Source organism: Camelina sativa, chromosome 13 (assembly GCF_030686135.1).
Source record: "Camelina sativa cultivar CO46 ecotype springtype chromosome 13, ASM3068613v1".
Lineage (NCBI taxonomy): Eukaryota > Viridiplantae > Streptophyta > Magnoliopsida > Brassicales > Brassicaceae > Camelina > Camelina sativa.
In genome coordinates, this window is record NC_141892.1 from 21,655,342 (window position 1) to 21,674,389 (window position 19,048).

The following is a 19,048-nucleotide window of genomic DNA, read 5'->3' on the forward strand; positions in this document are numbered from 1 at the left end:
TGTTCATCAATGGGTGTGACTATGGATTCATCAAACCGGGTCGTGGAATCCGATAGGGAGACCCACTTTCTCCTTTCATTTTCATCTTGTGCGTGGAGGCTCTAGTCCATGTGATGCACCGCAGTCAGATTCAGGGACGCTTAACGGGGTTCAGTTTCAATGATTCTTGTCCAGTGATACAACACTTACTTTTTGCTGATGATAGTTTCTTCATTAGTCGAGCCAGTAAAGAGGAGTGTGAGGAGATTATGCACTGTCTTCACCTGTATGGGAAGGCGTCTGGGCAAGTAATCAATTTCACCAAATCTGCAGTCACTTTTGGGAAGAAGACACCTGAGGAGGTTAAGGTGATTGTCAAGCAAACGTTGAATATTTTTGAAGAAGGTGGCACAAGTTCATATTTGGGGTTACCGGAATGTTTCAGTGGATCAAAGCATGCACTTCTGGGGTTCATCGGTGATAAGTTACAATCTCGTTTTCAAGGATGGTTTGCGAAATCTTTGTCCTTGGGAGGAAAAGAAGTCCTTTTGAAGGCGGTGGCGATGGCACTTCCGGTTTATGCCATGTCGTGTTTTAGATTGAGTAAGAACCTTTGCATGAAGCTCACAAGTGCCATGTGTGAGTTTTGGTGGAGCAATTGTCAGGGGAAGAGGAAGATTGCGTGGGTTGCGTGGAAGAAAATGTGTAAATCCAAATCAGAAGGTGGTTTAGGGTTTAGGGATCTTGGGGATTTTAACCAGGCCTTGTTAGCTAAACAAGCATGGAGGATTCTGAATAACCCTGAGTCTCTGATTGGGAGATTCTATAAAAGCAGATACTTTCGTAAATCTTAATTTCTTGAATGTGGCTCTGGTTCGAGACCGTCGTACGCGTGGAGAAGCATATTACATGGGCGTGAGTTACTTAAACAAGGTTTAATGAAGACCATTGGGGATGGATGTGATACCATGGTTTGGCTGGACAAGTGGGTTTTTGACAAGCATCCCAGAGCACCCTTTAGATCGCAAACCTTTTTTCAAGTCAATCTGCGTGTGTCTGAGCTTCGGATATCTAATCAGTCTCAGTGGGATAGGTAGAAAGTGAAGGTTTTATTCCCCCCGGATGATGGAAATCAAATCTTAGCAATGCCTATCAAGGTTGGAAGCCGGGATCGTCATATATGGCCATATTCTAAGTCGGGCTCCTACTCTGTTAAGAGTGGTTATTGGTTGAAACAAACACTTCCATCAATATACGAACCTACTGATGCAGTTGTGAATCATACGAATGAGCTCAAAGCGAATGTATGGAAGATAAAGACAACTCCCAAAATTAAAACTTTCTTGTGGCGACTGCTCTCAGGTGCTCTTGCGGTAACTGAACGTCTAGCATCGCGAGGTTGTGGAGGAGATATTTGGTGCCCGAGCTGTGGTTTTCAAGCAGAAACTATATGTCACCTGTTCTTTGACTGTCCGGTAGCTCGTCAAGCCTTCGCTCTGGCGAATGTCCCACTTCCAAATGGTGGTTTCTCCCCGGTAGATGTGGATAAAAACTGGGAACACCTATGGTCTCTGATACAAAATGATACAATCCCAGAGGAGATACGTTATGTTATACCTTGGTTGCTTTGGGGAATTTGGAAACATCGCAACACTTTGGTCTTTCAAGGGAAACATGGTAATCTTCGACATATGGTGCTCACTGCGCAGGACAAATCTTCTCAATGGTTTGTGGTTCAGGCTCTACCTTCTTATGCAGATCATCCCCAAAGTGTAAGGCAGAGCAAATTGGAGATCAAGTGGTGTAAGCCTCCAATGGGTTTTGTCAAGTGCAATATTGGTTCTTCATGGAGAACAGGATCCAGGTTGTCGGGTGGATCTTGGATCATGAGAGATTCTCAAGGACAGGTACTCTATCATGCTAGAGATGCACTTACAGCTCCAGACTCACAGTTCCTTGCGGCTTTGAGAACCTTCCTGTGGGCAAGTGAAGCGGTCTCAATTCTGCAAATACCTAAGGTAGAGTTTGTCATGGATAATTCTATGGTCAGTGAGGCTGTTAATAATCCGTCGGTTTGGCCTCGGTTTCATCTGATATTGAATGAAATACATATGGCGTTGTCTAAGTTCTCTGCCTGGAGATGTTACTCGGTTGCAACTACTGCCAACAAGGTAGCAATGGCGAGAGATGGTCGGTTCCAGTCTTATCTTTCACTTGGAGGGCCTTCTTGGCTTCATGACCAAGTGAGGGGTGAGGCGTTATAATATTGTTGTTTCTCTGTTTCTGTTTCTCTGTTTCTGTGTTTTTTCTTTTCCTCTGTTCAAACATTTCCATTTTGGTTCTATTTGAAAACAAAAAAAAAGATATATACATCAAACCAATACTATTCTATATATATAAAATATACAAATGTGATAGGACTATGGGTCAAGACCTAAATAACATTATAACATTTATATTAAAAATCAAAGAACTTAATCATTTTATTAAAAATCATTAATATTAGTTATGAAAGGAAATTTTTCTTTCATGGTAAAATATTGGATAAACTCAATAACTATTTATAACTATACAAAGTAAAAAATTAATAAACAACCACAAAATAACAAACAATTATAACATAAATTTAAAATTTAAAATCTTTTAAAAATATAGTCCTGCGGTGTACCGCGAATTAAAATCTAGTCAATGGGAAATAACAGTTGTCCTTCCACCCGTTACGGAAGCTCCGAATCTTCCATGCATCTAAACAAATTTGTTTAAATGCCATAGAATAATATCATTACTTTTTTATCATATACAAAGTCAAAACCCGAATATATATACATCTTTTTTTTTCCTAATTCAGATCGTAATTCTAAATCGACTCTTCAGTTGTGCAAGTTGCATTATCCAATGGTCAAGGATTTAAACATATCTACAATAAGTATATATAGGGTTTGATTCTTAGAGCTAGAATGCACTTTTTAGATAAATGGTGTAAAACTAAACAAAAATTCTGAGATGCTGTAGGAAAATTCATCCATCTTAGTGTCAAGTACTAGGGAGTAAGAGGGTCTATCGTTGGTGCATGTAAGAATCCTCAACTGGAAATCTGAATATTACGAAAAAGTTGTATGTTATAGAGTTGTTCGTGAAGTTGTTTATCATAATCACGTATATCATGTATATGTAAGTAGATATGATAGATTGATCATCATGTGTGATAGGATAAATCAACATATTCATGATGATAATGTAACATACGACAAAAAGAAACAAAGTGATACGACCAATTTAAGAGAGATTTATATAATCTAATTTAGTAAAGCAGATGGATTACAACTATATGATAAGAATGAAATTTGGGTGGGTTAACACCCTTTTTCAAAAAAACGTTGGGTGGGATTTGATCGACCTTACAGCATCTGCATCGGTAAATATTTAGTAGGTTTCTCAAAATATTTTATTTTAATCATTTTTATATAAAATTATTAATTATTTAAATAATAAATCAGAAAAATAAAATCTAACCAGTTAGAATTAGTTATGTTTTCAAAACAGTTTCTCAACGTTTCTCAAGTGAAAAACTTTGAAAAACTTTTTTGTTACTTTTTATGTTTTAATTGGGAAAATCTAATTGAGAAACCTTCAATACACAAGTTTTACAAAATAAATGCGCCTAACAATCTTAAGACTGGGGACACACAAGACAAACAATACACGCACCAAAATTAATTCTAATATTTAATCAACAATACAGTTGCACAAAAAAAAATATAATCAACAATACAATGCCGTCAAATAGATCATAGATAGTCACAGAAAATTTGTTAGATATTTTTGAGAAAAACAAAAAAAAAAAGAGGATAAAGAGAAAATAAATGGTGAAAAGTCATAAGTTGGGTCATTTTGTTTGAGTTGGATGTCCCCAACCATAATCAATTGTCTACCAAAACCATAAGTTGTATCTTTCTTTTTTGTTATTAAATTGGCAATATGGGATTGCTAAGTAAATAGCTACATAACATCGGTCAAAAATATGTAAACACCACCATGAGGTGTGGGCGGAAATTGGGTGTATATGCACTCATTGGGAGGAAGCCTGGCTTGGTAATTTATTGAAATAACGGTCGGTGCCTCTGATATTTTGGTGAGAGTTGGATGATTTATGTAAAGTTGGTGTATATTTTTTAAAATATATTATTTAAGCTAACTCACACACTCATAGTTGCTTGAATAAAACTGTTGATGATATTCGTCTCATTACGGTATTTATTTCTTTTGTGTAGTTGCTCCAAGCAGAGAAATTAATTTTTAGAAATGGTATCACGGCCATAAATATAAGAAGCAAAACCAATTAATGAGCAAGCATATGATGAATATAACTATGGGCAGAGGCCAAAATTATTAGAGACTTACTAAATGTTTTAGCAAGTCGAAACCACAAAATCTATTCGTAAGCAACATTTTTAATATGAGGTCATTTGGCACATATGCTATATTAAGCTCTCGAACAGATGTCACCGCACGTGCAAAGTTTTAATTTGCTACTACACTATAGAACTGTCTGTTTCCTACTCTTACGTAAACCCCAATTTTTGGTTAGTATATTTGATCAAGAATTTGAATTTTTTTTTTTTTTTTTGTTAAAGAGCCTTCTTATAAAATATAATAAAAGTTTAGAGATTACAAGGAATCAAGCAAAAACCAGAACCAGCAGCGTAACCGAGAATGAAGGGGGAAGGGATAGTGAGCATAACTCACTTTACAATAAAAGAGACAAAACACAAGACAACCCAAAGACGCTTGTAAGAAATGGAGAAGAAGCCAGTCAGTGTGAGGACCAGAAGACATTCAGAGCTTCACCGAGCTTTGTAGACTTATTACGCAAGGCTAAAGATTTATCCTTAACCACCATAGAGACCCGGCTTAAGATAACATTGTGCAGGAGGATAATACCTTCGTGGTAGCGCCGATTTCGCTCTTTCCAGATTTCATATATACAAGCTTGCCAAGCTTGAAGCAGGGCCAATGAGGTGATAGCAGAGGAAGATGCATTTGGAAGCCATAGGATAATTTGATCCCAAGTCAAAGGAGGTGGGAGAAGCTCCATCCTATTTACTATAGCGGACCAGATGGCTGAGGAGTAAGCACATTCAAAAAATAGATGATCTCTGGTCTCATTTACCAAACCACAAAGGAGACATAACGGTTCCACATCGAAGCCCCATCTGATCATACGATCAAGAGTTGGGTTACGATTTAAGATGAACAACCAAGCAGCCAACGAGTGTTTTGGAACAGCTGCTTTGTGCCATACAAGGGGGAACCATGGGACCTGCGGTTTTGACAAACGCAAAGAGTTCCACATTTCCTTAGAGTGATAAGATTTACATACCTTGCCATCAATGATCCATTGAGGAGTGTCACTGACTGTGGAGTGAGGGATGGTGGTGATAAATCTTAGTACTTGGAGGAAGGAATCTGATCCCGCTTGGGGGAGGATCCAATTTTCCCCAACCTTGTAGTCACAGACTAGAGAGGATACTGGAATCCCAATACGACTTGGAGCGTCTGGACCAAGGAAATGGTGAAGAGATCCAAAAGGGGTCCAAGGATCCCACCAGAAAAAAGTGTCATCTCTTCTACCCAACTTGATATTGAGATACTTGATGGCTTTGGGACGCATCTTGAGAAGTTTCCTGAAAAGCCAAGAGACTTGGGGGGATTTCTCATTCAAGGCCCAAAAAGATGCGGTAGAGAGATATCTTGATCGGACCTAAGCCACCCAGATTGATCCTGCCCTAAAATATATCATCCAAATAAGCTTCAAAGCACAAGTTTCATTCCAGGAGGACCATGAACGCAAACCTAATCCTCCTTCCTTTTTGGGGAACACCAGGTCAGACCAAGCAACTTTAGCACCAGAAGGCTTGTCCAGACAACCATGCCACAAAAAAGAGCTGGATATACTGTTTATGCATTTGATAACTTTCTTAGGCAGGAAAAAGGCATTGGACCAAAACCCCATGATCCCAGCTATAACAGTCAAAATCAACTGTAATCTTCCCGCGATAGAGAGATGTCTATGCTGCCAAGAATTCACTCTTGCCCTTATCTTGGACAGAAGGGGGTCACAATCTTTTTTGAAAGTTTTCTGGAGCAAAGAGGGAGACCGAGGTATCTTACAGGCAGTGCGGCTAGTGGATAGGGAATTTTGATCGCATACGGGAGAGGGTGTCTTCGCTGACGCCTGATGTAAACATAGAGGATTTCGAGATATTTACTGAGAGGCCGGAGTACTTTTCAAATTGAGAAAGAACTGTAAATACACCAGCTAGAGACTCCTCAGACCCATCTAAAAAGATGAGTAAATCATCTGCGAAACATAAATGAGTGAGGTCCATTTCTTCACACCCACGGTGATAATGGAAAATACCGTCTTGAGCCGCTTGATTGAGCATAATCGAGAGTACATTCATCATCAGAACAAAGAGGATTGGCGATAAGGGATCCCCTTGTCTAAGACTTGTCCTTCCCTTAAAGTAACCTGATGTGAGACCATTAATACTCATTGAGAAGGTGGGGGAATAAATACAGCTTTTGATCCATTTCAAATATTGATCTGGTATTCCGTAAGAAGACAAAGCATGAATAACGAAGTCCCAGCGAACAAAGTCGAAAGCTTTTGAGATGTCCACTTTCAGAGTGATCTTTGGCGAAAGGGAAGACAAATGATACCCATTCAGAATTTCAGAAACCAGGAGGACATTCTCTATCAAGAGCCTATCCTTGATGAAAGCTGTTTGATTGGGTAAGATTACAGAGGGGAGAATTACAAAGAATTTGAATTGGAATTCTTATTGTATTATTTACGTAATTTGAATTCATTTTAAATCATAGTCTATATAGTACGATTTAAATATTTCTTTAATGGTTTTCAAGTGTGAGTTGCACATTCGACACAAGAATCTTATACCAGGCAGCAATCACTAACCGAGTAGCTAGCTTATAGCCTAATATAATAATTTTACGGTGATCACTCGTTACAATTTTATATGATAGAGAAACGTAACTTCGATCGGGACATATTATAGTTTGATAGTTTTGAATCCCATTTAAATATACCAGAATGCATATTATTGATTAAAAAAAGAAAACATAAGTCTACTCTAAAAATAACATAAATCTGAATCATATTTTTGCTAGAACTGATAAAAACCAAAAACATATATAATATTTTACAAAAAAATAATATTACAGAGAAAGAATTTAATTCCAGACAAAAGAAATATGCATGATATATTGTAAAGTGAGAAAACGAATTAAACTATCAGCTTGAGTTGAAATAATAAAAGTTTAAACAACTGGAAATCATATTACTATTCATTTATAACAATTAACAAAGGTATAAAAGATTCATTTTAGCGTTCGAAGATCACAAGTTTGAGTTTGTCTATTTTTTAATTATGGACAAAAATATTATTGAAAAACAAATATCAGAAAGTTTTATTTTGAGGCTGTCAACAACACGAAATATATATATTGAGGGTTCATTCATGGCCACATGAACGCATGTGACTACCGACACTGTGAGATTGATCTCTTCGTGCGTGACGGAGAGACCCAACCGCTGTTTCTAAGAAGCGGTCCATTTCATCTCACGTGGACTCACGTGATACTTTCTTCACTTAAAACCTTCATTTTATTTTATTATTGACAGCTTTCAAACTTTGAATTTCAAGAGGTCCAAGAAATAAGAACATACATCAGGATTTCCTACGAGACACAATGGAAGTTTCTTTTATACATTTGTAAGACTATTGTTTTGGGAGTTTTGAGATTCTTAACTGATTTGCAGTCACAAAACAAAACAAAACAAAACAAAACGAAATTTATTATTTTAAGTATTTTACCAAAAAAAAAATATTATTGTAAGTATAAACATATATACGTAATTGTTTTCTGATTTTCTAATCATTTGAATCAAAACATAAGAAAATATGAGTGTAAGTTATTCCACAATATGGAACGTGATAGATATCCGAATAGAAGTCAAACCAATCTGATATGTAAACCATTCGCTTCCTCAACGAATCACAAATCTCCAAACCCGAATTATCCGATTGGAAGCATACAGAAACTCGAATAAAGTACCCACATGAAGTTGCTTATTTCTAATCATCAATTGTTAAAATAAAAGTAACAATAATTAAATTATTCTATAAAAAAAAATATTAAATATGACATTAAAAGTTTACAATTAAATTTTTTCTTTTTAATTAACGTTTTTTTATTTTAAAATTTCTCATTTTTAAAATCAAATCATTAAAAATTTCTCATTTTCTAAAATATCTCAACCGAATCGAAGTTTTATCTATATGGTAATGAAGCCAACAAACATATAAAATATTGCCACAATGAAGTCCATACGATTTTACAAGAATCCTACAAGATTGAGTCCATCGATTTTATTTGTTTGTAAGAACTAAACACTGTAATCCCAAAGGATAAATCTAAATTTTGTCAAAAATCAATATTCAAAAGAAAAAGATTACATAGTCTATATTGTATATTTGTATATAAGAGAGTATTGTCGGATTTCATTTTTACATTACCAAAATCATTAAGAGAAGTTTAGATGCACAAAGATATGCCAAATTATCTACTTTATTAAAAATCATTTTGTCATCATTCACATATATGTTGTCATGCACTCCGAACAAAAAATATGAAAGGAATTACGGACCAAAAATGCACTATTCATTTGATTCATTAAAATCTATAAATAATAGCAAACACATATTTAAAGGCTTACATGATTTCTCCTAGCAAAATAACTTGGTGAATTCTGAAAAATCCTCACAGCCTCCTTGCTCGATTATATAAAGGTATATATTACCATAATAAGTTCTTATTCTTATTGTAAGTTGAAATATGACTTCATATGGTTGTAGATCGATTGAAAAAAAGGTCGTTAAACCTGACCAAAGTCTAAGAGTTTTGTCACAATATTCGGATTTGGAAAAATCATTGGTTTCCTACTTTTCGTCCTTAACTCGTTTTTGGGTATGTTGGATAGTACTATGACAGTCTCTGATTTATAGGAAGATGTATGCATGTTGATTTATGGAAAGATGCACGCATGTATACTGACTAAGTATTTTTTACTGATAATTAATATAATTTTCCATATATTATAACACATAAAAAAGAACATTAATGTTGTTGACATGATAGTTAATCACACTAAAATGTCAAAAACTCTTACTCTAATAAATGGGGGGAGAGGGGGGGAATTGATTCCTCAAAATAGCTATTGTGATAAATTTATCGCAATTTCTATGAACGCATGGTTTGATTTTCGAAGATAAGAGATAGGAGAAAGAAGAACATTCTATGAAATTGTCATCTTGTAAATTGTCTCAGTCTCATATCACATGTGTTAACATGTTTACAGTTTACACACATATGAATGACTAAAATTTTTTTATATAAGAAAAATCATTACAAAAATTACTCAATTATTGTATTTTATCATTTTTTTTAACTTTAACATGTTTTTCAATGTGATAATTGTGAAGAACTTTTCTAATTGATATGCGCGTATGTTTTGCAAGTTTTAATGGGTTTGAGTCGGATAGTCGGCGTTTCCATGATTATCGGCAAAATTCAAAAAAGCTCCATATTATTCTGCAATAAGTGAGTCATGAGGAACGGTTTAGTAATTTACATAAATTGCATGTTAGTGTGGAGAAGAATGTAGCTATGTTTAATTCAAGCTTGAATATCAAGCTGTGTATTGGAGTCGATATGACCGAACAAGCTTCAACAGACATGTTAAAATTGGTTTCGTCTACTTTTCACCACTCAAAACCAAGTCCAACTTCATTCGTGTTCAAAAGTTTTTGACAAAAACCATGGTCTATCTTGGTCCATTTGGTCTGCTGGTTCACCACTAAGCAACCATTGAAAACCTAATAAAACAACTTCAACATACGAAACCACGGTAAAAACCTTGGTGTGTCTCTCTCATTTTGTGGGCCTTTTTAGCCCAATTCGTATTGTGATCATTATTTATTTTTCTTCTTTGCTCTTCCTTTGTTCTGCCATAATATAACTTCCACTGAAGAACCGTAGTTTTGGTACACCGGAAGAATCAGTAAAACTCCACTAATCCACGGCATGACTAACTTATTTTTACCAGAAACTACATAAATGCCCCTATTATCCATAAAAAGGAACTCAGTGCTCACAAAGTCACAATGGACAGACCAAAAAAAACAAAGAAACTGTTTTGTTGATTTTACTCTGAAAAGCTTTGATTCAGTTTGCTCTCCTTACGGCCACCGGGATATTCTTGCTCCGACTAAATCAATCCTTCTTCTGCCAAATGTGGAACAAAGATTCAAACACAGAAGCAAAATATCTCTTCTTTAATTGAGAATATTTAGCTGAATGAAAAAATGATATAACTTACTTAGCTCATCGAAAGAGATTTTGCTAATGCTTTCACCATATTTGATCAGCCGAATCTTCCCTGCAAAAACACAAAAAGAATCGTAACATAGCAATAAACTGATGGTCCAGATCAACAACATTATGAAACCATACATACCATCACGACGGATGCAAATCTCAGGGATACTCTTAATTTCACTGCTGATACTATCATTATACACTCTCGTCTCAATATCACCTTCCACATAAACCGATGAGCTGTGAAACAAAGCACCAGAAACAAAGTTCAGTTGAATACCTACACCTTTCACCTCCTATATATATTTACTGATACCATCATAGATCAAGCGAATAAAGAAGAAACAAGAACAAGAGATTGGAAACAAAGAGCTAAACTAATACAATTCCTTGTTTTAAGATAGTTAAACATGTGCCAAAGCTTACTTTTTAGCAAGCTTCTGGACAGCGTAAGAGCCAAGCACTTCGTTGTGCACTGCGATTCTATGCCACTGAGCTGGTTTCGGCTGATTGATAGCTCCTACAAGCCTCTGATCAAACATCCCACCTGTTCCTACTGTGAAGATCGTTACTGTCCGCCCGTTCCTTAAGATCTTCTGTACCGGTGCTTGCCCTACTTTCCCACAGATGATCGCCTGTGTGAATCAAAGAAAAAAACAACAATGAAATGAAACAACAAGAACACAATCACCCCACTCCAAAGAAGATAACAAAATGAAATGATGTTAAATCAAGATAACTCAAGTCATTCAGCATACACGAAAAGATCGTTCCTTTACAATCTCCTTTACTACAGAAACATACAATTGAAGTCTTTAGATAAGCCTAATTTGATTATCATATTCTTCAGCTACTACTAATGCTCTCAAAAGTGTAAAAGTGTTCCAAGATTGAATCTTTTTACCCTATGAACACCGCGAAATCCCCAACCTTTACGGGGATCAACTCCATGAGGTTGAAGCTCAGGTCTTTCTGATACGTTTTCTTCAAAATCTTCTTCCACACCTTCATCAATAGGACCAGTTGAGAACCAAGCCTTGGAGCCTCTCTCAGTACTTATTGCTGCTACATTCGCAAACCCCAATAAGAAACAGATTACGATTAAAAGCATTTCTAAGTAAAACACTGAAGAGGGATATTACCAAGAGGAGATATTAAAGAAGATCTCAGAAGCTTCGAGGCTCTGATGGCGAGTGAGTTCATTTTAAAGCAGGAATGGTTCTGACTTCTGGAGTTAATCTGCAAATTGCAGTGATCCCTTTAAATTAGGGTTTCTACGTCACAGCGATGGAACAATTTTGAATTAGACCAATCAACCACGACTAAGCTGAGAAATGCGAAAGCAGGATTTGATGTAAAGAGGGAAATGGCGTACCAGTGAGTTTGAGAAGAAGAATAACGCAACACAGAGATGATGAAGAAGAAGAAGACCAAAACGATGTCGAAGGGCTCTGATTCGTTAAACCCTGCGGTGAGGGTTTTTTAGGGTTTAGAATAGGAAAACAAAAATGGCTGGTGAACGGGAAAAACCTTGCCGAGGTAGAGGACGACGGGTCGGGAACCCTCACCGTGAAATTACCAAATTACCCTTAGTCTTTTTTTTTTTTTTTTTGAATAAAAACGAGAAGAAATGGATTTTTGCAAATTACAAATTACAAGACAAGAAAAAAGAGAACTCATGTTACTGAGGGACCCAATTAGTAAATAGTTTTACTTTAAAATGTCTGATTAGTGATTACTGATTAGTAACAAAAACATGTACTAGTCGTGATTTGAAATATTTCTAAAAGTTCGACTGGTAACAAAAGTAAAAAAGTGTAGAAGTTTGTTATAATATTATTACTTTTCAATTATAGCGACATAATAAAAACTATAAATATTCTAAACAAATCAATTATTATTTATTATTTAAAATTTCATACTCAAAAACAACAGTAAAATTTTTGAAAAAAAATTGGTTGAAGATGTAGATTTTTGAAATATTTATAATAGTAATAAATTAGGTATGCGTATTTACGCGAGTATCAAAAATATATAGGAAGTTAAGTATTCCAAATGTTAATTTTATATTTATTTGATTTTTTCTAATTAATATATTTGAATTTTAAATAATATTTCAAACCGGATTTAGTTGACACACTCCACTCGCAATACAATTTAATTGCATATTATATCATAATAATTTTGTAATTATGTACACTCAATTCTAAAGGAGAAACTTATAATTTTTCAGGTCAAAAAAATATGTGCATTATATCATATTTATATTTTGAGAAAAATTAAAACTAATTTAAAAATTAATAATATAATTCTCAAAGAAAAAAATGAAAACTAATACTATCTCATACTGGAAAAACTAAATTATCTTAAATATATTTGTTCCATATTTTGTAGACTCATACATAATAATTTTAAATAAAACTATACTAATATTATCATAAATTAATCAAAAATGCATATAACTTTATTATTTTTTTCGAATTTGTATGCTATCCTAAAATTTGGATCAAAAAATTTATGTCAATTGTATTGTATTTTTAATGCAAAATAAATATACTCTTTTGCATAATTTTTGCATAAGTTTTGCTTCATATTTGCATAATACTTATTATTTAACTTTTTACAATTCTCTTGTTTTTATGATCAAAATTTAAATACATAATCTTATCAAAAAGGATATATGTTTCTATCTTCATTTATTTTAAACTAATTTTATTTTCTTATTATATATAGGGTTCAATTTATTAGTATTTATCGATTTTTGCATATAAATAAAATTTTGTTCTAGATCCGTTGTTGATGCACGATCGAATTTCTTGGAATTGGTGGTTAGAAGAATATGACACAATGTAGTGTCAGTCGGCTATTGGCCTGCCTAGACGTTTACAACCTTATTCAATCAAATAAATGTGGTAGGGGGAGGAACCAGTTTGAACATAAACTCTCCAGCATGGATGGGTTATGGGCAATGTGCTAAGCAGGGCTTCACGACTTATGTCTATGAACTCCAAGTCAAAGAGGATATAAACGCATATTTATACCAGTCCAAAATTGCATAGTCAATGCAGATTTTCCATATATATAGTTAAAAATATTAATTTACAGTTTTTTTGTTATGGAAGTCCTCAAAATTTATAATTTTCTTTTTATATAGCTTATCAAATAAATAATATAATCTGTTTTCTTTTAGGACTCATAATTTATTATATAATTTTTCTTTTTGTAAGTGTCAAAATCTAATTGATAAATATTACAGATAGTATGATCAATCGAGTTACTAATTTTAAAAACTAAAACTTTATATAATAATATAAGATATTAACCTACATCATCAAATAACAGAAATAGTATTTAGGATGATTCCACTCCAAATTAGCTTCAAATCAATAATATTCAGAATAATTTTTTTTTTTTGAATAATACTCAATCTGTTTCCCCATAACCCGATATTGAGGAAACATATATATATGTAGTCTCAACCAACCAGTGAAATTCCTAAAATATTATAGTACATCTAAATCATCAATTTTCTTATATCAAATAAATGGGTGTTGCTCGAGAAAGTTAAATAGGTTTTAATTTGTACTTCTTTTTTTGTTGTCAAACAATTTGTAGTTTACTATTTTTCGTTAGTTGAGTATAAATTTTTATTTATAAAAAAATGCTTCTTCTTTTTTTTACTCCAATTTTTTTTTTTAGTAATGAGTTATTAATTTGCAGAAGACAAAGAGTTTATTATTTTAAAAGATGACGGCAACTTGTGACATCATAAATAAGTGAATGAAAAATGAAAAGGCCAGATCCACGTGGAGTGAGGTTTGAAAAAGTCTCCGGTCAAATCCCTTGACTCAAATTTTCTAATTTATGTTTTCCCTTAAAAACATTTGCTTAGGTTCAAATCAATCATTGGCAAATTATTTTAAGTTTATGTTACTTATATTAGTATATATTATTATTATTCATGTTGTTGACGAGTGATGACATCTGCATTTAATCTTATATTACTAATAGTCACTTATACAGAAAATAAATAAAATTTTAAGTTTGTCTTTTCTCGCATTTGGAATTTTGGATAGAGAACACATAAGACACCTTCAATAACGTACAATAACAAACATGGAAACACCTCAAATGATTAGTTTCAACTTTGGGTTTGACCTGATTATGTGATTTTGATTGCCAATCTCACCTAAAAATGTGTGGATCGTCTTCAACAAAAAAAATTAGAATCGAATTATTTATCCAAAATAACAACGATCCTCAAATTCTAACTTAGTTGAAAAGATAATCAATATGGATATTATAACAACGTCAAATCATATTATTTATCTATTAGTTAAACTATAAAATCGATCGGTACAAAGTAGATGTAACCTTTTTGTGTGCGTGTGCAAATCTTAAAATGTAAGTTTGTGACTTTGTGGTAAACCTAATGTAGCACTTCGATCACTAGAAACAATACAGACTAGTTGATTAGAGACTAGTTTTTGGGCCTCCTGACTTTGATTCTGAATATTTACTTTATAGTAAATAGACAATTCATGCATCACAAAGCCACAGTGTATTTATAGTAAGTAGACAATTTACACATCGCGTTGATGGACTTAGTTGTTACGGAAACGAATAATTTATAGTAAGCCTTCAGAAGTCTCCCAATCGCACCTTGTCTTCAAAATCGGGTCCCTTGAAACCAAATCAGAAGAAAAATCTCAAACAATCTGTTGGAAATACCAAGAGCAGGGAACAAACACCAGGGAAACAATCAATGAACCTCCCCTCCTCCTTTAGTCCACCTAGAATTTCCCTGATCCCTGCCAGCAAGAAGAAGAAGGCAGATTTTCAGAATCCGCCAATCCCTCTTTTTTAAGATTAGTGAGTTGGAACTGTTGTGGACTGGAGAACCCCATAACAGTTCGAAGACTCTGGAAAATCAGGAAAAAGATTTTTCCGGATGTTTTGTTTCTCATGGAAACAAAAAACTCACCTGAATCAGTTCTAAAAACATTACAATGGCTTGACCACCCACACCACCATCTGGTTCCCCCTGATTCCCCAGCCGCGGGTGGTCTTGCACTTTTCTGGAAAGACAACATAGAACTGGAGGTCATTAATTCCAACAACCATTTTATAGACACCAAGGTTAAGGCAAAAGGTCGAGAGTTCTTTGCTACCTTCCTGTATGGAGAACCGGATAGATCCAAAAGATTCCAAGCTTGAAACCAACTCCAAGAGTATGCCCTGAATAGAACTGGTCCCTGGTTTATGACAGGTGATTTCAATGACATTATTGGCAATGATGAAAAAATGGGAGGTCCCATGAGATCAGAAAGCTCCTTCACGGACCTTCGACCCTTCATGTCTGCATGTGATCTATATGCTCTGAAGCACTCTGGGAATTTCCTCTCGTGGAGGGGACAGAAACATTCGCATCTAGTTAGGTGCCGTCTGGATAGAGCAATGGAAAATAGTGACTGGATCCTATCTGGGAGAAGTGAATATCTGCGTTTTGAAGGATCCAATCATCGTCCCGTAGTATCCTCTTTCGACCATGTTAAAAGACACCACAAGAGCCTCTTCAGATACGACAAAAGATTCAGAGATAACACCGAAGTTAGCAATATTGTAGCAGAGGCATGGAATCTCAAACCTACGGCCCCCATAGACCATCGACTACATTTATGTAGACGAGGTATCATTCAATGGAGTAGAGACCAACGAGAAATTTCCTCCCTCCAGGACCAACTGGAAGAAGCTATGTGCGATGATACTGCCAGCCAAATCACCATTGACTCTATTAATCAGAATTTTTTGTTAGCCTACAAGAAGGAAGAAGAGTATTGGAAACAGCGCAACAGGCAACTTTGGCTTAACTTAGGAGATAAAAACTCGGGCTATTTACATGCGGCTACAAAAAAAAGAAGAGCTATTAATAACATTTCTGTCTTAGAATCAAACTCGAGAGAAAAGGTTTACAAGGAAAAAGAGATAGTGAAAGTTATCTCTAATTATTTTCAAGATATCTTTTCCTCCCAGGATGGAGATAGGAGCTATGTGGCTCAAGAAGCACTCTCTCCCTGTGTCACCCTCGAAATGAATGAGATGCTGATCTCCATGCCAACCCTCCTCGAAATCAAACAAGCTTGTTTCTCGATCCACCCTGATAAAGCCCCAGGACCCGATGGCTTTTCAGCCAGCTTTTTTCATTCTAACTGGCTTTCAGTGGGTGAGGCGATTATTGCAGAGGTTCAATCCTTCTTCATCTTGGGATCCCTGCCAAAAAAGATCAATCATACTCATGTTATACTTATTCCAAAAACCACAGTGGCCCAAAAATTAGCAGATTATAGACCTATAGCTCTCTGTTTAGTTTATTACAAGATCATTGCAAAGCTAACTAGCAAAAAGACTGCAACCGGTCCTACACTCTTGTATCTCGGAGAATCAATCTGCTTTTGTTCCACAAAGAGCCATTTCGGATAATGTCCTCATCACACATGAATCGCTCCACTACCTGAAGACATCAGGAGCATAAAAGAGATGATTTATGGTTGTTAAAACAGACATGAGTAAAGCATATGATCGTTTGGAATGGGATTTCATTAAGGCTGATTTAGTACAAATGGGGTTCCACAATACCTGGATTCATTCTCCACCGTCTCATATTCCTTTTTCATCAATGGCCAAACCAAAGGCCTAGTGAACCCTCAGTGTGGTATCCGTCAAGGCGACCCATTGTCACCCTATATTTTCATTATTTGTAGTGAAGTCTTATTGGGACTGTGTCTAAAAGCTCAGCGTCAAGGAAACCTACTAGGTCTACGAGTGGCAAAAGGAAGTCCAAGAGTGAATCATCTCCTATTTGCGGATGGTATAATGTTCTTCATACAATCTGATTATCACAGCTGCCTGACACTTCGTCGCATCCTCCAAAAGTATGAATCTGCCTCAGGACAAAATATCAATCAAGCCAAGTCATCCATCACATTTTCAAACAAAACCCCCGCCAATACGAAGGAGATAGCTAAAATAGTACTTGAAATCCACAAGGAAGGAGGACAAGGAAAATACCTCGGACTACCGAAATTGTATGGTAGAAAGAAGAAGGATCTCTTCTCCTCCATCGTGGACCGGATCAAACAGAGAGCACTCAGCTGGTTCTCACGTTTCCTCTCCACAGCTGGGAAGTTAACAATGCTCAAATCTGTCCTAACAGCCATGCCAACCTATACCATGTCCTGTTTCCATCTTCCTGCATCGCTTTGTAAGCGGATTCAATCAGCTCTTACACGTTTCTGGTGGGATTCAAAAACAGAAAGAAAAAGATGTCATGGATCGCTTGGAAAAGGTTAGCAAAACCGACAAAAGTGAGAGGTTTAGGACTCAGAGATATTAAACTTTTCAATAAGACTCTTCTGGCAAAACTAGGCTGGCGAATCCTCACCCAACCACAAAGCTTAATGGGTAGAGTTTTATTAGGAAAATATTGTAAGTCCTCACCTTTTCTTGAATCCTCTGCTCCAAATTCTGCCTCTCACGGCTGGAAAAGCATTTATATTGGTAGAGATCTCCTCAATTCCAATCTTGGCGTATTAGTGGGTACGGGAGAAAGTATACAGTTGTGGAGATCCCCATGATTATCCTTATCTTCACCATTAGCCCCGATGGGACCACCGACCGAAGCCACATAGAACCTCACGGTCGCAGACCTCATTATCCCGGGATCAAACAATTGGAATACGAAACTCATTAGAAATATCCTTCCAATGTATGCGGATACGATTCAAAAGTTGAAACCAAGTGCACATGGAGCAAAAGATACCTGGGCATGGTTACCAACAAGGGACGGACAGTACTCAGCAAAGTCAGGTTATTTTGAAGCAACAAAACTGGATCTACCTTCCCCAGCGAATGAACATTCGCCTAGAGCAGTACCAATAACCTTCAACTGGCAAAGAAATATCTGGAATCTCAAAACATCCCCAAAAACGAAGCTTCTCCTTTGGAAGGCTGCGCAAAGCGCCCTCCTGGTTGGTCTGAATCTTAAGCATAGAAACATCACAGACTTTGCGGTTTGTCCCCACTATAGTGAGGAGGAATCAATCCTCCATCTTTTCTTCCATTGTTCCTATGCAAAACTCATATGGTCAATCGCACCCTTCCACTCAAAACCTCCTCTGGATTCTTTTACCGATGTGGGACAGAGAATCGAAAAGGTAAATAAACTTATATGCTTACCTCCAACAGGCATTGACTCAGGTCCTCTTTCCCCATGGATCCTCTGGTCGATCTGGATTTCCCGCAACCAACTAATCTTCAATAAGAAGCGACTCCCGACTGAGGAAACCTTGCAATTAGCCTTAAACAGAGCTAGAGAATGGCAGAACGCAAAAATTCTCTCCCAAAACTCGAATCAAATCCCCAAACCCGTCATTAAACCTCCGGAACCCCCTGGTACGTTTCAATGTTTCACTGACGCCTCGTGAAAAGATGACGGATCTGCATGATTTGGCTGGATCATCAAAAATCCAGAAGGCCAGGTCAAGATCCGAGGTTCTGACTCTTCAAATCACATCAACTCTCCCCTGATGGCTGAAGCGGTAGCAACTCT

General features: G+C 35.9%; 3 protein-coding genes across 6 annotated transcripts; 1 reads left to right on the forward strand and 2 right to left on the reverse strand.

Moving 5' to 3' along the window:
- Nucleotides 1-113: 113 nt before the first annotated feature.
- On the forward strand, nucleotides 114-833 carry LOC147929825 (uncharacterized). The gene has a single exon (XM_087480737.1). The coding sequence runs from the start codon at nucleotides 114-116 to the stop codon at nucleotides 831-833; it is 720 nt and encodes a 239-aa protein (XP_087336863.1).
- A 3,959-nt stretch (nucleotides 834-4,792) lies between these two features.
- LOC147929826 (uncharacterized) lies at nucleotides 4,793-5,650 on the reverse strand. The gene is made up of 2 exons (XM_087480738.1): nucleotides 5,360-5,650; nucleotides 4,793-5,299 (listed from the first exon to the last, which is right to left on the reverse strand). Exons 1-2 carry the CDS (start codon nucleotides 5,648-5,650, stop codon nucleotides 4,793-4,795), a joined length of 798 nt encoding a protein of 265 aa, XP_087336864.1.
- A 4,411-nt stretch (nucleotides 5,651-10,061) lies between these two features.
- LOC104737099 (single-stranded DNA-binding protein, mitochondrial) lies at nucleotides 10,062-12,031 on the reverse strand. Of its 4 annotated transcripts, none has more exons than XM_010457203.3 (7): nucleotides 11,816-12,031; nucleotides 11,583-11,679; nucleotides 11,345-11,502; nucleotides 10,867-11,075; nucleotides 10,580-10,680; nucleotides 10,442-10,501; nucleotides 10,062-10,347 (listed from the first exon to the last, which is right to left on the reverse strand). In XM_010457203.3, exons 2-7 carry the CDS (start codon nucleotides 11,641-11,643, stop codon nucleotides 10,331-10,333), a joined length of 606 nt encoding a protein of 201 aa, XP_010455505.1. In that variant the 5' UTR covers nucleotides 11,644-11,679; nucleotides 11,816-12,031; the 3' UTR covers nucleotides 10,062-10,330. The 4 variants fall into 4 exon arrangements, with proteins under 4 accessions (XP_010455505.1, XP_010455504.1, XP_010455502.1 ...); XM_010457202.3 differs by having other exon boundaries at nucleotides 11,583-11,714; nucleotides 11,816-12,029; XM_010457200.3 differs by having other exon boundaries at nucleotides 11,345-11,505; nucleotides 11,583-11,714; nucleotides 11,816-11,957.
- Between the last annotated feature and the right edge of the window lie 7,017 nt (nucleotides 12,032-19,048).

Bases quoted from the DNA above. Each gene is read 5' to 3' on its own strand.
- LOC147929825 (XM_087480737.1), top strand. From the start codon at position 114: ATGCACCGCAGTCAGATTCAGGGACGCTTAACGGGGTTCAGTTTCAAT.
- LOC147929826 (XM_087480738.1), bottom strand. From the start codon at position 5,650: ATGCGTCCCAAAGCCATCAAGTATCTCAATATCAAGTTGGGTAGAAGA. The intron at 5,300-5,359 runs GTATGTAAATCT...TCAAAACCGCAG, and splicing joins AATGGATCATTGATGGCAAG to GTCCCATGGTTCCCCCTTGT.
- LOC104737099 (XM_010457200.3), bottom strand. From the start codon at position 11,643: ATGAACTCACTCGCCATCAGAGCCTCGAAGCTTCTGAGATCTTCTTTA. The intron at 11,506-11,582 runs GTAATATCCCTC...TTGCGAATGTAG, and splicing joins TTCTTTAATATCTCCTCTTG to CAGCAATAAGTACTGAGAGA. The intron at 11,076-11,344 runs GTAAAAAGATTC...TGATTCACACAG, and splicing joins GATTTCGCGGTGTTCATAGG to GCGATCATCTGTGGGAAAGT.